This window comes from Sapajus apella, unplaced genomic scaffold (assembly GCF_009761245.1).
Source record: "Sapajus apella isolate SASKATOON/1434 unplaced genomic scaffold, GSC_monkey_1.0 scaffold66, whole genome shotgun sequence".
Lineage (NCBI taxonomy): Eukaryota > Metazoa > Chordata > Mammalia > Primates > Cebidae > Sapajus > Sapajus apella.
In genome coordinates this window covers 6,149,333-6,166,329 of record NW_022437006.1, presented here as the reverse complement: position 1 = coordinate 6,166,329, position 16,997 = coordinate 6,149,333, and the positions used below count along the sequence as shown (strand labels likewise).

The following is a 16,997-nucleotide window of genomic DNA, read 5'->3' as shown; positions in this document are numbered from 1 at the left end:
TCAGTAATACTGGTAAAGCTTCTTTGGAATCCCCCTTTACTACCACTTTTGATGTCACATTCTGCCTGGCACCAAGAGGCCATTAGTTGGGTACCTTATTTTTCTTTCAATGCCTGTCCCATCTTTCCCAACTTGAATTATTTGTATAACTTTGATTAAATCTTATCTGAGGGATCATTTCCTCCCACATAATTTATTATACAGTGAACATAATATAAAAAAATGGCCTCAACTCCTATTGCAAGTGTTTTCATCATTCATATACATCATATGCTTTTACGTAGCTGTGATTCTAGTGTACACTAATGTTGAATTTTTTTAATTTAAAAACATTTTTTATATAGGGTTTCTCTCTGTCTCCCAGGCTGGAGTGCAATGGCATGATCTTGGGCCACTGCAACCTCTGCCTCCTGGGCTCAAGCAATTCTCCTGCCTCAGTCTCTTGAGCTAGGATTACAGGCATCACTACTGCGCCGGGCTAAGTTTTTTGTAGAGACAGAGGTTTCATTATGTTGCTGAGGCTGGTCTCAAACTCCTGAGTTCACGTGATTTGCATGCCTCGGCCTCCAGACATGCTGGGATTACAGTTGTGAGCCATCCCCGACCAATTAATGAATTCTGAGTGTAAAATTTTAATACTTTTCAGTGTAGTATGGTCTTCATATTTATCATGTCAATGATAACACACTGTTCCATTGATTTTTGGAAAGTACTTCATACTTTGAACTTTTTTCTCTTTTTGAGAACTTTAGAATTTTTATCTGCAGTTACTGAATCTTGTGTTTGACTGATTGCTTCCCAGCAGCATGTCAGAATACTCACATCTCGCCTCTGCTGTCTCCCCACTGTTTTTTTTTAAATGAGATACAGAGTCTAGCTGTGTCACCCAGATTGATTACAGTGGTGCAGTTATAGCTCACTGCAGCCTCAAACTACTGGGCTCAAGGGATCCTCTTGCCTCCTCCTCCTGAATAGCTGTGTATGCCACCATGCCTAGCTAATTATTTAAGTTTTTTTGGGGAGACAAGGTCTCACGATGTTGACCAGGCTGGTCTTGAACTCCTGACCTCAAACAGCCCTCTTGCCTCAGCCTTTCAAAATGCTGGGATTACAGACATGAGCCACTGTGCCTGGCTTTATGTCCTTAAAAAAAAAATTTAAAAAATCCCTACAATTTGCTTTCACTCCTCTCTTTCCCTTCATCAGCAAGCTTTTTTTAAAGAGTACCTACCTACTGGCCGGATGCGGTGGCTCACACCTGAATCTCAGCACTTTGGGAGGCCAAGGTGTGCAGATCACCTGAGCTCAGGAGTTCGAGAACCAGCCTGGCCAACAGGACGAAACCCCATCTGTGCTAAAAATACAAAAATTAGCTGGGCGTGGTGGTGCCTACCTGTAGTCCCAGCTACTTGGGAGACTGACACAGGAAAATTGCTTGAAGCAGGCAGAGGTTGCAGTGAGCCAGTATTTCACTGCTGCACTCCAGCCTGGGTGACAGAGTGAGACTCCATCTCAAAAAAAAAAAAAATTAAAAAAAAAAAGTGCCTACTGGTTTTACTTCTGGGTTTTGTTTGGTTTGCTTGTTTTTTTGGGGACGGTTTCACTTCATCGCCCAGGCTGGAGTGCAATAGCACCACCAGGGCTCACTGCTACCTGAACCTCCTGCACTCAAGTGATCCTCCTGCCTGAGACCCCTAAGTATCTAGGACTACAGGTGCATGCCAGCATACTCGACTCCTTTTTTTTTTTTTTTAATATTAGTGGAGGGAGATGAGGTCTCACTATGTTGCCCAGGCTGGTCATGAACAACTGAGCTCAAGCGATCCTCCTGCCTTGCCCTTCCAAAGTGCTGGAATTACAGGTGTGCGCTACCATGCTCAGCCTTGGTTTTACTTCTTTAAAAATAACTTCACACCTCAGCCATCTGCCACCTGACTGTTATTGTCATCACCCCACCTCTGAATTATTGTCCTGAGGCTTAGTCTTACTTTTCTTACCCATTTGGCACCGTTTACCACTTCCTTTTTCTTTCAACTCTGTCATCCTCTGGCTTTTGAGACCAGACCAGTTGCTTAGCTCTTTGATCTCTCTTCTCCTGGACTCCTCTAACACTGCTTTCTAAATATCTGTGTTTCTTAGGACTCTGATCTTTTCTCTCCTCAGTTCCTGAATAGTCATAGGATAATTTGTTTAACTGATAGTTCCAATTCAGAGTTATTTTCTGAGAGCCAGACCTGTATTTCCAATTGCATATTGATCATTTTTACCTTGCTGATTGAGATGTCTCAAAGACTCATGTTCAAACCTGAACTTATGGTCTACCTCCTCAGACTCCTTCATCTCTGTTTTATATCATGTTTTACAACTGACTTTCTCGACATGTCAGTCCACATTGACTCTTGCTTTGTCTCTTTTCACACTGTTGCTCCTGGCTACTTCTTCCTTCCTTTTCCCTTAACTATTGTACTCATCGCTTCCCAAATGATTGTCTCCTTTGACTGCTCACTTCATCTCCCTTCTCTCTCTCCTCTTGGTCATTGTGCTTACCACATCTGTTGTGATTGTGAATCTTCATCCACTTCTAGACTGTTAACTTTTTCCAGGCTGATACCATGTGGTGTTATCATTTAAGTCTCATGCCTAGCAAGGTGTTTGGCAACCAGTAAGTAACAAATGGTTAACAGGATCATTTCTTTGGGAAGCTTTCCCCAATACCAGGTTAGACTAGGTCACACTAGGTTAGATGTTTGTGTTGTGAACCTCCTTAGCAATCTCAGTTTTTTTCTATTAAAATGATTACCATGCTTTCTTATTTTTTAAAAAATCAGTCTTTTGACAACAGGCTGCAAACTGTGTGAGGGAAAGATTGTGGCTTTCTTGCCTACCCCAGTGCCTATATGAAAGTTGTTCAAATATTTGTTAAAAAAATGAATTATATCACTGAATTGTGTTCTAAAAATTATATGGATTTAAGCCTGCACCAGCATTGTGTGAGTGTACTTGGAGTCACCATAACCTTAGCATTATAATTTTACCTCTTATTAAAATGATGGCTTTTTGTTGATTATTTGTTGAATGTATTTCCACATTTATTTAGCTTTTTTCTTTTGTCCTGTATATCATCTATATTGATATTTATCTATTGAGTTTTTAATGTTTATTTTATAAACTCTTAGAATAATATATTTGGTTTTGCCATTGATTGCAAATAATTTTCCAATTTGTTTTTTATTTTACTTTTGTTATATAAACTAAATTTTAGAATTATCAAAATATCAAAAATATTTTGTTTTAATGTACTAATTTTTTTATGACTTGAGCTTTTTAAAAAATCAGTTCTTTAAAATATTTAATCTTCTGTATGGTGGGAGTTGATTTTAGATTTGTGAATTTTTAACACAGCTCTTTTTTTTCTTTCTTTTCATCCATTATGTGTTGCTGTGAACAATTCTTTTTTAATAGTAAAAGAAAAAGGTGTTGTTTTTCTTTTTAAGCACAACAGGTTAAGCAAAAAAAGCTTTCCGTTTTGTTCAACTGCAGGCTTTTAAAGATAGCTTCATGGGAATTATTTTTTAGTTTGAGTAGTTATTTGAAATTTAATTCTGTTTAGTTTGACTTTATATACTGTAATGCTCATTCCTAATCTAAATATTATTAATGTATGTCTCTTTTTTTTTAACAGAGAATACTAATTTAATAATAGGCTATAAGAACACACTGGAGGTTATACTGTGAAATAAAACAAAATAAAAAAAAAGCTATGTTCCTTCTTAGCAGAAATTTACTTAGAATAAGAAATCAATTTCTAAGATTTAGAAATTTATTAACAGTATTTGTACCTAAATTTGTTAGGTAACACATCCTTTAAGTACTTTTTATTGTGGTAAACCCCAGCTTCCCAATTTTTTACTTTGATAAATTTCAAATATACAAAGATTACAAGAATAGTACAGTGAACCTGTCATACATTTTTTTCACCTAGATATTTATCTATTATTAACATTTTGCCACTTTTCTTTTTCTGCCAAACCATTTGAGAGTTAGCAGGCATCATGACACACTCCTAAAAACATAGATTCAGCATGTTTTGCCTAAAAACAGGGACATTCTTTAATACAGCCATAATTGTCACTTAAGTTAACACTGTTCGTAGAATATGTATTCCTATTCATATTTTCTTATTTTCCTGTTAATGTCCTTTTTATCTTTTCCTCCCCGATGAGGACCCACTCAAGGACCATACATTGCTTTCAACTCAGGTTGAGTTAGTCTCCTTTATTCTAGAACTGTTCCCCAGTGTTTTTTTTGGGGTCAGAAGCGGTGGTGGTGTTGGTATCTTTTGCGATATGTTTGTTTTTGTTTTGCAGAATGTACCTTAATTTTGATTTGCTGACTACTTATTATTAGATTTTGGCAGGATTACTGCATGGAATATTGTGTTGTTCTTTGGGCATACTATCAGGAGACACCTAATGTCATAAGTTTAATATTATTAAGTTTGATCACATGGTTAAGGTGATAGTCTCACATTTATACAGTGTAACAGTACCTTTATCCCCTTTGTAATATTTGGGGGAAATACTTTGTTAATATGTAGTTTTAGCATCCATTGATTATTTTTGTCCTAATTATCTGTTACAGCGGTGATTGCAAAAATAGTGAGTTTTATAATTTTCTCATTTTTCTATGTTTATTAGTTGATATTTATCTTTAAAAAAAGAAGAGTTCCCTCTCCTTACCCCTTTATTTAATGTCATTTTTTTGACTGGTGGGTTCACTTTTTATTTATTTATTTATTTTGAAACAGAGCCTCACTCTGTTGCCCAGGCTGGAGTGCAGTGGCACAATCCTAGCTCACTGCAATGTCCACTTCTTGGGTTCATGCAATTCTCCTGCCTCAGCCTCCCAAGTAGCTGGGATCACAGATATATGCTACCACGCCTGGTTAATTATTGTGCTTTTAGTAGAGATGGGGTTTCACTGTGTTGACCAGCCTGGTCTCAAACTCTTGACCTCCAATAATTCACCCTCAGCCTCCCAATGTGCTGGGATTACAGATGTGAGCCACCATGCCCGGCTAGTGTTCACTTTGTAAATTTAATACATCATCATTCATTACTGTCTTATTTTTCGTACTCAGGTTATGCCAAGTTTAACCATGAGAGCTTTCAGATATCTCTGAATCATCTGAAGAATTTCTTTTAATCGTATATCTGTAGAAAAATAGTTTTGACTTTAAAATCTTCTTTTCTGTTACATTTCTTTAAACCCACACGGACTTTTCTCTTGTTCATACTGTGATCAAAAGAAAGATTTTTGTAGACTTGGCAAGATTCCGCCATTCAACTGAGGCCAACATTATTTGAATGGCTGCTTTCCTATGACTACTTAGAAGGTTTTAGTTATCAGTGCCTGTCATGGATTAGCTTACTTTAGGTTTTTTCTAGTTGCAATTGATTTTCCTGTCTTTCGGGTCTAGGGGTAGGGTGGTGGTCAGAAGCATCTTTTAATTGTGTTTTTTTATGATCTGTTGAGGAGTTGAGCCTGATGTATATAATACTCTCACTAAAAAGGATATCAAACAGAAAAGCAAATGTGATGTGGTTGACAGTACTTCTGTAGAAACTGTTACAAGGAGTGCTGGCAGTGTGACCAAAACAATCCTTGCTAAAAGACCTCGGAGTTGTTCCTGGGACCGATTTTTAGAGGGATTTTTTTCCTTGAGAAACATTTGGGTATGTTATCATTTAAGACATCGCCCAGCACCCAGAGTGGAGTGCAGTGTGACATGATGACAGCTCACTGCAACCTCAAACTCTTGGACTCAAGCAACCTTCCTGCCTTAGCCTTCTGAGTAGCTAGGAGTACAGGTGCATACCACCACACCCAGCTAGTTTTTTTTTGTGTGTGGATACTGGGTCTCTATGTTACCCAGGCAGATCTCAAACCCCTGGCCTCAAGCTGTTTCTCTCACCTTAGCCTCCCAAAGTACTGGAATTACAGGTGTGAGCCACCACGCCCAGCCCTGAGGCTAATTTTTCTTAAGGTTTAATATACTACTTGTCTGTATGTAGCTGATGCTGTACAGAACAGCATATGATTATTATGCCTTACTTTTAAAATCTTCTCTTGGCCTTTGACTTTGGGGCAAGATCTAGTTATGGGCCAATAAAGCAATCTGAACCCATTATAGATTATTAAAACATGGTGCTATAAAGAAGGGCTTTATACCACATGAGAAGTAGGATCTGGAGGTAGTTGCCTAGTTTTTAACTTGTGTCATTGTGGCTTCCATTGTTTTTTTCGCCCATACTGGAGGGCAGTGGCAAGATCTCTGGTCACTGCAACCTCCATCTCCCAGGTTCAAGCGATTCTCCTGCCTCAGCCTCCCAAGTAATTGGGACCACAGGCTTGCACCACTATGCCTGGCTAATTTTTGGATTTTTAGTAGAGTCGGGGTTTCACCATATTGGTCAGACTGGTCTTGAACTCCTGACCTGGTGATCCGCCCACCTCAGCCTCCCAAAGTGCTGGGATTACAGGCATGAGCCACTGTGCCCGGCTCAGCTTCCACTGTTTCTGAGATGAACTGGATTCATGTCCCCTTGTTATAAACATAGAAAGCACAGATAGTCTCCCCTCCACTGAGACTTTAAGTCTCCCCACCATCACTAGTTTCAGTGTTATGAACTGATGGGCTCAACACAAAAGAGGGCAAGGGATGGAGAGTGCAAACAAGGGAAGACACATTGCTTCTTCCTAAATACTGTCAATGGAAAAGAATAGAGAGCTTTAAAAAGACCCAAGCTGGCCAGGTGCACTGGCTCCTTCTTGTAATCCCAGCACTTTGGGAGGCTGAGGTGGGCGGATCCCTTGAGGTCAGGAGTTGCCAGCCTAGGCAATATAGTGAGGCCCCATCTCTACCAAAAATAAAAAAAAATTAGCTAGACATGGTGGTGCACATCTTTGGTCCCAGCTACTTGGGAGGCTGAAGTGGGAAGATGGCTTGAGCCTGGGAGGTTGAGGCTGCAATAAGCTGACTGAGCCACTGTGTTCCAGTGTGGATGGTAGAGTGAGACTCTGTCTCTAAAAAAAAAAAAAAAAAAAAAAAAGGTAAAAAGACCAAAGCTTATGCTAACACCAGATGTGTGAAAGAAGTGGCACAGCAGAAACAAGAGGTGTTAAAGGTTGCTTAAGCCTATTGATAATACACTGCTACGCTGTGTTAGAAGTAGATTCTAAAGACATAACTAGTGTTCGATTAGCATGTTTTAGACCAGCTGAGAAGTGTTTACATCTTGCTGAATATTTGGTAAATGGGACTGAATGTATATTATTAATGTGAAGGAAATTCGTTCTTGTAATCACCATGGTTTAAGATTGGGTATAATACTGAAATATTTATGAATAAAATTATGACTGGGTTTGCTTCACAGTGAACTGTTAGTTGGTGAGAGGTGGTGTGGGGAGAGGTTTCAGATGAAGTAAGAATGTGTTTAAGGGTTTTTTTTTTAAATAACAAAGTTTAAAAAAAAAAGGAAAGACCTTCAAATCAGTCTTTCTCCATGGGTTCCTTGAGAGAATTAAGCCCTAATTTCCTAAGGCATCCAATGTGAGTAATGAATTAATTTATCTGCTGGCAGCTACAATGGTGCTAGTTACATATTCCTGGGAGAATTGAGAAACTAGTCATTTTTTGTGTGTTCTGTAGTTCATAAGGAGGAGAATTGGTGGGAAGAGCTGGTTGTGAGTGTAGAAATACATGATTGATTCAACATTCTAAAAATGTTTTGTAATTGACGTTTGTTTGCCCTTATTTTTTTTTTTTTTTTTTTTGAGACGGAGTTTCACTCATGTTACCCAGGCTGGAGTGCAATGGCGTGATCTCGACTCACCGCAATCTCCGCCTCCTGGGTTCAGGCAATTCTCCTGCCTCAGCCTCCTGAGTAGCTGGGATTACAGGCATGCACCACCATGCCAAGCTAATGTTTTGTATTTTTAGTAGAGACGGGGTTTTACCATGTTGACCAGGATGGTCTCGATCTCTTGACCTCGTGATCCACCCGCCTCGGCCTCCCAAAGTGCTGGGATTACAGGCATGAGCCACCGCGCCCGGCCTGTTTGCCCTTATTTTTTAAATAAATAAATTATTTTTTTTGAAACAACGTCTTGCTCTGTCTAGAGTAAAGTGGTACAATTACAGTTCACTGCAGCTTCTATCTTCTAGGCTCAAAATATCCTCCCATGTCAGCCTCCTGTGTAGCTGGGACTACAGGTCCATGCCACCCTCCTGGCTAATTTTTATATTTTTTGGAGGAATGGGATCTCAGTATATTGCCTAGCTAGCCTGGTCTTGAACTCCTGGGCTGAAGTAACCCTTATTCCCTGGCCTCTTGAAGTGCTGGGATTACAGACGTGAGCCACCACACTTGGCCTAGTTTGTTTTATAAATAAAAATTTTGAACTTCAGTTTTCCTCCTTCCCTCCCTTTCTTTCCCTTTCTCTTTTCTCTCCCTTCTCTTTCCCTTCCTTCTCCCTTCCTTCTCTTTCCGTTCTTTCTTTCCTTTGTCTTTCACAGGGTCTGGTTCTGTTGCCCAGGCTGGAGTGTAATGATACAGTCATAGCTCACTGCAGCCTTGAACTCTTGGTTTCAAGTGATCCTCCTGCCCTAGCTTCGTGAGTAGCTGGGACTGCAGGCATGAGTCACCACATCTGCCCTTGAACTTCACTTTTTAACATGGTGAAAGTATCATGTTGTAAACATATACTAAAACTGTTGGAAAATATGGTTTTCTTTCCTGTTAGGTATAATCTGAAAATACAGCCTGTTGAGAAAATGCATCTAGCTGTAGTTGCCTGTGGTGAAAGACTGGAAGAAACTATGACCATGTTGAAGTCAGCTATCATTTTCAGCATCAAACCTCTTCAATTCCATATTTTTGCTGAAGATCAGCTACATCAGAGCTTTAAAGGCAGAGTAAGTATTTGAGATGAGGTCAAGGTTGTAGAATTGAATATTTAATAATATGCTCTAATAGAATGTTGTTGTATTAGTCTGTTATCACACTATGAAGAACTACCTGAGACTTGGTAATTTATAAAGAAAAGAGGTTTAATTGACTCAGTTCAGCATCACTGGAGAGGCCTCAGGAAACTTACAATCATGGGGAAAGGCAAAGGGGGAAGTAAGGCATGTCTTACTTGGCAGCAGAAAAGAGAAAGAGAGAGAGAGAGAGAGAGAGGGAAAGGAAGTACCACACTTTTAAACTGTCAGATCTTGTAGGAACTGATGGTTATCACGAGAACAGCATGGGGGAAACTGCCCCCATGATCAAGTCATCTCCCACCAGGTCCCTCCCTCCACATGTGGGAATTTCAGTTTGAGATGAGAATTGAGTGGCAATACAGAGCCCAATCATATCAGTTGTTGTATTCCTTCATTGCACAAAAATTTTCTGTAACATTGCCCTTCTAAAGTGGAAAGTGCTTCTTGAACCACTTCTATTTGAGTCTAGATCTAAGGTGAAAGAGGAAGGTTCATTTTTGAATAGCAGTGGGCTACTTAAAAGTAAGTTCTTTGTCAAGCATGGAGGTTTGGTTTTAGTGACTATAGTTCCAGGATGTTTGACTAAGAAGTCCTATGATTTATTTTTGTCCATATCCTTTCCTTTGGAGTGCCTTAATCAGAGCCTACATAAAAGTTTTAATCTGGTTTTGAGAGGAGGAATTCTTGATTAATAATATGGCGGGAAATGACTTCTGGATCTGATAAGAAAATTACTTGTTTTGGTTTTGTATTAGTTCAGATCAGTTTGGCAGCAATGGCAGAAAACCCCAAGTAACTGTGGCTTAAACAAGATTGAAGTTTATTTCTCTCTCACATAAAAGTAGGTAGTTTGGATTATATGGCAATTCTTTATCTTCAGGTTTTCAGGCTTCGTCTGACTGTGGCTGAGCCCTTTTCAGGATGAGGCTTCTGCTTCATGGTCCACAGTAGCTACTCAGATTCCAGCCATTGCACCTATATTCTGTTCAACATGAGGAGAGGGAGTGAAGAAGGGCAGTCTCCTCCTTCTCTTAAGGGTACTTTTTAGAAGTCATTGTGACATTTCTGCCAACATCCCATTGGTCTGAATTTAGTCATATAACCATACCTAGCTGTTAGTGAGAGTGGAATATACACTCTTTAATCAGGTCAGCCTTGTAACTTCCTCAACAACAATAAAATTCATGTGAATTTTCTTTTTCTTACATGTTCTTCTGCCTGTATCTGTTCTCCTCTTATTGTATAATAATAATACTTATTATATAGTAATATATAGTAATAATATTGTATAGTAATAAGATGAGAACAGATACAGGCAGAAGAACATGTAAGAAAAAGAAAAGCCACCTGAAATCTCACTACCTTGCATTCTGAAATGGTGATAAAGGTGATGCTGATGATCATTCATTTATATTTTCTCTCTCCTCCCTCTCTATCATCTGTCTGCATCTATCTCCATTAAATTAAGCTTTCAAACTCATTTGTATTTTTATGCTTGGCCTAACTATGTAAAAAATATATTTGATGTTTTTTCAGGTTAATTTAGTTCATTGTGCATAGTGAATGCAAAAATACTAATTAGGAGCTCAGATCTTTTAGTTTTCTGCCAAAAACATTTATACCTTTTAGTCTGGCGGAAAAGCTATAAAAGTTTTCTTACCTCTTAAGTGGTATATGGAAGTATACCTTTTTACTTACTGTTTAAAAATATTTCTAGTATCGGCTGGGCGCGGTGGCTCATGCCTGTAATCCCAGAACTTGGGAGACTGAGACAGGTGGATTACCTGAGTTCAGGAGTTTGAGACCAGCCTAGCCAACATGGTGAAATCCCATCTCAAAAAAAATATATATATATATTTCTAGTATCTATATTTTTGTTAGATAATTTTGTGATCTTGATCTCTTTATCTGGATTGTTTTCTAAAATATTGAGGAATTAATCTTGTCTTAGTGGTTAAGAGAATAACAGCCTACTGCCAGTTATGGAAATCTTTGAAAATATAGTTAAAAAAGTAAAACATTTATTGCATTGTCTTAGTTGCAGCCTCTGTGTTGTGTTTACACCTGGCTGAATTATTGCTTGTGTAACATACGCTGTATTTTTAAACTTAGTTTTTCTTTGCTATAATAATCACTGAGAATGTTTGGTTTTGCCTTTGATGAAAGAATATCAAATATTTTATGGAACATGCTTTTAGTACATAAAACAAGACTACTATGTTAAATGAAAAGTGACTAATATTTTATTTCCAAGTTGGTATTGAAAGGCTCTTTAAGTGGTTAATAAGTGAGGCAGGGAAATAACAGTGCTAGTATTTTAAAATAATTATAGTCACTAGCTGGGTGTGGTGGCATGCACCTGTAGTCCCAGCTACTTGGGAGGCTGAGGTGGGAGGATCACTGGAGCCTGGGAGGCCAAGACTACAGTGAGCCATAATCATGTTACTGCACTTTAGCCTAGCGTGAGTAACAGAGTTGAGACCCTGTCTCAAAATAAATAAATAAGTTAAATAAATAAATAAAAAAAAGTAAAATAAATAAAATGAAATAATTAGCAGAGACAACAAAGCAGAATGTTGGAATTAAAGGTATTCCCTTAAACTATGTTGGAAGATGTTAATATTTTAAAATTGACTTAAACACAATCATAATTCAAAAGTGATTGTATTCAGCCTGTACGCAAACTACTTTGTTTTCCCCCCATAGATTGTTTCTTAATGCTTTTTAGGAAATGTGAATCAGTAATTCCATTGAAATAAGAATGAGAGATAATACTAAACTGAATTTGAAATAGTTCAGTATCTTGAACTGCATTTAGGGTACTGAAGTGTAAACATGTTCATTGTAGATTTTCAGATATAATTTACTTTTTGCAGTAATTTTAAAAAAATTGGCATTGGTTATGTATCAGAATATTTTATTATCAGAAACATTCAGTCATACTAAAATTATGCATTGATGGACAAATATTTGTTAACCAGTTTCATATTTGGTCTGACTTTGAATGTAAGCATCTGTCATACCATATATATAGTGGTAATAAAATTAGTGCTTAATTTTTCTGATTTTAACTTGTTAATGGGTTAAGAGAATTTACACATTAGATAAAGTTGAGGAAGACACACTTGCAAGGGTCTTTCACCTTTCTGATGGGAGTCAGACCTTGATAACTTTCATTATGCCTCAGATCTTAATGGTGAAGTCTTTCTGGCATCTTATTTTGATTTTTAGATTTTAAATGGAAACAAATACAGTGGTGGAAGAATCTTTCTCTTAACTTTACAGCATAAAATGTATACTATCTTAATTTTTAGCTCTTCTGTTTTATAGTCTGTTGTTTTAGAGAGAAAATTTAGAGTGAAACTAATCTGTTATTTTTTTTTTAATTGTTTTAGCTTGACAGCTGGTCATTTCTACAAACATTTAATTATACGTTATACCCCATAACTTTTCCAAGTGAGAATGCAGCAGAATGGAAAAAACTCTTCAAACCATGTGCTTCGCAGAGATTGTTCTTGCCGGTAAGTTTTTTCCCCCAGTGTCCTTTTTTTTTTTTTTTTTTTTAAATTGAAACTTAACTGCCAATGAAGGTGGCCGAGAAAAACAAACAAAAAAAAGAAACTTACTTTTACACAGATGAGTCTCTGAAGAGTTACATATAAATCCGGTTTAAAAATTAATAAATAGAAATCAATAGTTGTACTATTTCCCCTTTGAACGTGAAAAAATATTCATATGGAACAAGTAAAATAAAAACCCTGTTAAGAATGAAAAATTTTTAGTAACATCTGTTGAGATACCAGTTTAATGTATTCAGCTGCTGTGAACTCTTTTATATGTAAGAGGGAATAGAGGTTGCCAGGTCTTAATGGAGCCGGGTCTGTTGCCAGCAGAAATGCAGTGGCGTTATCATGTTCAACTTGTAGACTGCATTTAGAGTTTGAGAAATGAGGGAGAGTGCATCATTAAATAGCAATTTGTGTCTTATACCAAGCCAATTTTTCTTTTGTAACTGATACTTAAACAGAAACAAATTTAATACATGTGAACTCAAAGGGAAAATGGGAACTATTTATTCAGTGGGGTTGTTCTTTGGTAGTGTTCTGTGGTGACAAACCTTAATTTTTTTTTCTTTTTTATATACAAATGTTGTGAAATAAGGTTACCTCTTTCATTTTGATTTGATTTTACCCAGTTTTAAAATGCACAGTAGTTGTGTAGACCATTATGATATTTAGATACTTAAGGTTTTGCAACTTAAACACATAAAGAATACTTATGGTAGAAATACTGAATTTAAGAAGCACAGAAGTTTCTGGAAAGTATATAAATTATGGGGAAGAACCTTCAGTTACTTCTTATTGCTAAGTGGATTAAGGCAATTCCTAGCTTATTAAGAATACAGTTTATGGAATCCAGGATATCTATAAGATTAAGTTATAATTCTGATAAGCAGGTCTGCCTAACTACTATCTTTGTGCTCTGCCTTAAAAAGTTGGACCCTAGGATCTTTCTCTTCTCTTGTCTTCTATTGTAAAAAGCACACAAATAAGGGTTTAAGATTGGTTAAAAAAAAAATTAAGAAGTTTTAGATATTTCATGTAGGTTTTGTAAGTTTTTGAAATAAGTTTTATATTGAATGATTGCAGTGTCACAGTCAATTAATTAATATGTGAGTGCCTATTTCTTGTCAGTCAGCTATACTCAAGTGCTGGGTATATAGGAATCAATAGAGCAGACATGTTTCCTGTTTTCATAGAGCTTCTTGTCTGATGGGGGAGACAGACATTAAATAATCACACCAATATATTGGAAAAACAGTAAGAGATGAAAGAAAGGTGTGAGATTATGGCCGTTTCTCTGCCATTTTGTTATGGCACTTAATAAACACTTGACACCATAGCACTTTGTTAACACTTTATTAACAAGTTTAATTGTTGATGGTGTTTTATGAAATATGCCAGATCATTTAATTATGTAAAACTAGTTAAATACCTAAATGCAATTTTAAGTGCAAGAAATACTTGAAACCTGTCAAATTGACCTCATACTTTGCTGTTACTTCTACATCTTTTTAACCAGATTTAAGTAAATTGGTGCTTTATTTTTTTAAAGTGATAAACTTTTTTGCTGAGTTTCTCTTACTTTGAAATAAATGCATGAAAATAACTAATGTAAACTGTACCAGTGCCTTCTTCACCTAAAAGGAATCAGAACTATACATAAGTGATTATTATTTAACTGTATGTCTGATTTCCAGTTGGCAGTGGCTCCCAGCATTGAACTTGGAGCTTTATGCAGCTTCTTCCTAGTCTGCTAAGAATATAGTAATCTGTAAATAGATATGACACAGATGTAGAATGTTGCTATTAAAAACAATTCTCACTCCACTACCCCTCAAAAAAGGGAGACAGACACACAGATTCCGCCTCCCCTGACCACACCTTTTTTTTTTTTTTTTTTTTTTTTGAGACAGAGTTTCACTCATGTTACCCAGGCTGGAGTGCAATGGCGCGATCTCGGCTCACCGCAACCTCCGCCTCCTGGGTTCAGGCAATTCTCCTGCCTCAACCTCCTGAGTAGCTGGGATTACAGGCACGCACCACCATGCCCGGCTAATTTTTTGTATTTTTGGTAGAGACGGGGTTTCACTATGTTGACCAGGATGGTCTCGATCTCTTGACCTCGTGATCCACCCGCCTCGGCCTCCCAAAGTGCTGGGATTACAGGCTTGAGCCACCGTGCCCGGCCTTTTTATTTTTATTTTTTTTTAAGATAGAGTCTTGCTCTGTTGTCTAGCCTGGAGTGTACTGGCGCTATCTCAGCTCACTGCAACTTCTGCCTCCTGGGCTAAAGAGATTCTTCTGCCTCAGTCTCCCAAATAGCTGGGATTACAGGCATGCGCCACCATGCCTGGCTAATTTTTGCATTTTTAGTAGAGACGGGGTTTTGCCATATTGGCCAGGCTGGTCTTGAACTCCCAACCTCCGGTGGTGCACCCATCTCAGCCTACCAGTGCTGGGATGACAGACATGAGCCACCATGCCTGGTCACAGATTCCCTTTTAATTGAGGCCTTTGACCAAGTGAACCTTCCCTACTCAGGCCCTACAGTCAGTCATTTTTTTTCCCCAGCCTGAAATTAAATCAGCTGATAGTCATCTAAGGGAGGAATGAGGTGATTTCAGCCTAGTAGCTGCCCATTAAGGTGATGGCTTTAGTTGCAGCAGGAAGTAAGAACTTTGAAAAGCAGCAGAATTAGGATCAAGCTTCTATTGCATTCTTAACTCAAAAGGTTTAGATTCACCTATTCATTGAATCTTTCTAATAGACCAGGATAGGCAGTAAATTTAAATCTGTAGGAGTCAGAATCTAAAGTTAATGTGTAAGGCAGAAATAAAAAATTATCCTTGGTTGGGCACGGTGGCTTGTGCCTGTAATCCCAGCACTTGGGGAGGCCAAGGCAGATGGATCACGTGATGTCAGGTGTTCAAGACCAGCTTGGCCAACATGATGAAACCCCATCTCTATTAAAAATACAAAAAATCGGCCAGGTATGGTGGTGCATGTCTGTAATCCCACTTACTCAGGAGGCTGAGGCAGGAGAATAGCTTGAACCCAGGAAGCGGAGGTTGCAGTGAGTTAAGATCGCACTACTGCACTCCAGCATGGGTGACAGAATGAGATTTCTCTCTCTCTGTCTCTCTTTCTGACACACACACGTGCGTGCACACACACACACACACACACACACAATTATCCTTAAATATCCCCAGGAAAGGCACATGTTGAGTTAACATCTCTTAGAAAGTGCAACATAGCCAGTCTAAGTCAAGCCTTTACCCTTGGTAGGTGTACATTCTCTTTGATTCATTGGGAGACAGTAAGCATAGAAATAAGAGCATGGACTTTGAATTGAATCTGGATTGCCTGAGTTCCAGTTTGGCTCTACCTCTTACTAGTTGAAACTGAAATGGTGTAAAGGTGTCAGTGTTATAAGGCAAGGGGAATAAGATCAGAAGATGTTTATTTGTATTGGTTTATTTATGTATTTATCTCAGGAAATTAGTATTAAAGATATAAATTTACCTAAGTTAATGTTATTGTCCATTATGAAAACCATTTCCTCCCTGATCTCTGAAGATATTGGTAGCATTCTCTCAATTTTTATAATTGAGTATTTTGTTTTGGTTTGTTTTTATATCTTCTCTAAAAATTAATATGAAGGTTAGCATAGTATCTTTATATGCTATTGTTAAAAATGACAGATTTAGGAAAGATTACCTTAAAATAATATCAACTAGTTTATCTCTTAGGTGTATCGTGTACCATTAGAGGTGATTTTATGTTTCTTTTTGAAATAGAATTATAGTTAATTATTCAAATATTTCTCCTTGTAGTTAATCCTGAAAGAAGTTGACTCACTATTATATGTCGACACTGATATCCTTTTTTTACGACCAGTTGATGATATTTGGTCTTTCCTAAAGAAATTTAATTCTACACAAATTGCTGCAATGGCACCAGAACATGAGGAACCTCGAATAGGATGGTATAATCGCTTTGCTAGGCATCCATACTATGGAAAAACTGGAGTAAATTCTGGAGTTATGTTGATGAACATGACTCGAATGAGAAGGAAATATTTCAAGGTAAGTCACTATTACAGGTAGTTGTTAGCATTTCTCTAAAAGCCTTCTAAATGGTTTGCTTTTCAATTTAGTTTTACTAAAAAGTAGATTGAACTATAAAGAATTTTTCTACTAATCTAGAATAATCTAGAAGATTAGAAGAATCTAGATATCTACATTTATCTGGAAGTGTGTTCATATTATTCTGTTTCAGAGAATTACAATAGGTCAAACCAGATGGTATTACAATGAAGTAAAATAACAGTGTACTAAGTAGTGAACGTCATTTCTCTAGATTGCCGTTCCAGGAAGCAGGTGTTA

General features: G+C 37.6%; 1 protein-coding gene across 4 annotated transcripts in view; it reads left to right on the top strand.

The window, feature by feature from the left end:
* The window catches only part of GXYLT1 (glucoside xylosyltransferase 1), a 55,669-nt gene that overhangs the window by 16,669 nt on the left and 22,003 nt on the right, over nt 1-16,997 (top strand). For all 4 annotated transcript variants that reach the window (XR_004259966.1, XR_004259967.1, XM_032248464.1 and 1 more), the window contains 3 exons: nt 8,806-8,977; nt 12,442-12,567; nt 16,446-16,697. Coding sequence is in view for 2 of the 4 variants with exons in the window: in XM_032248464.1 (XP_032104355.1) it covers nt 8,806-8,977; nt 12,442-12,567; nt 16,446-16,697 (550 nt within the window). In the remaining 2 variants the exon portion in view is untranslated. The remainder of the gene's footprint in view (nt 1-8,805; nt 8,978-12,441; nt 12,568-16,445; nt 16,698-16,997) is intronic.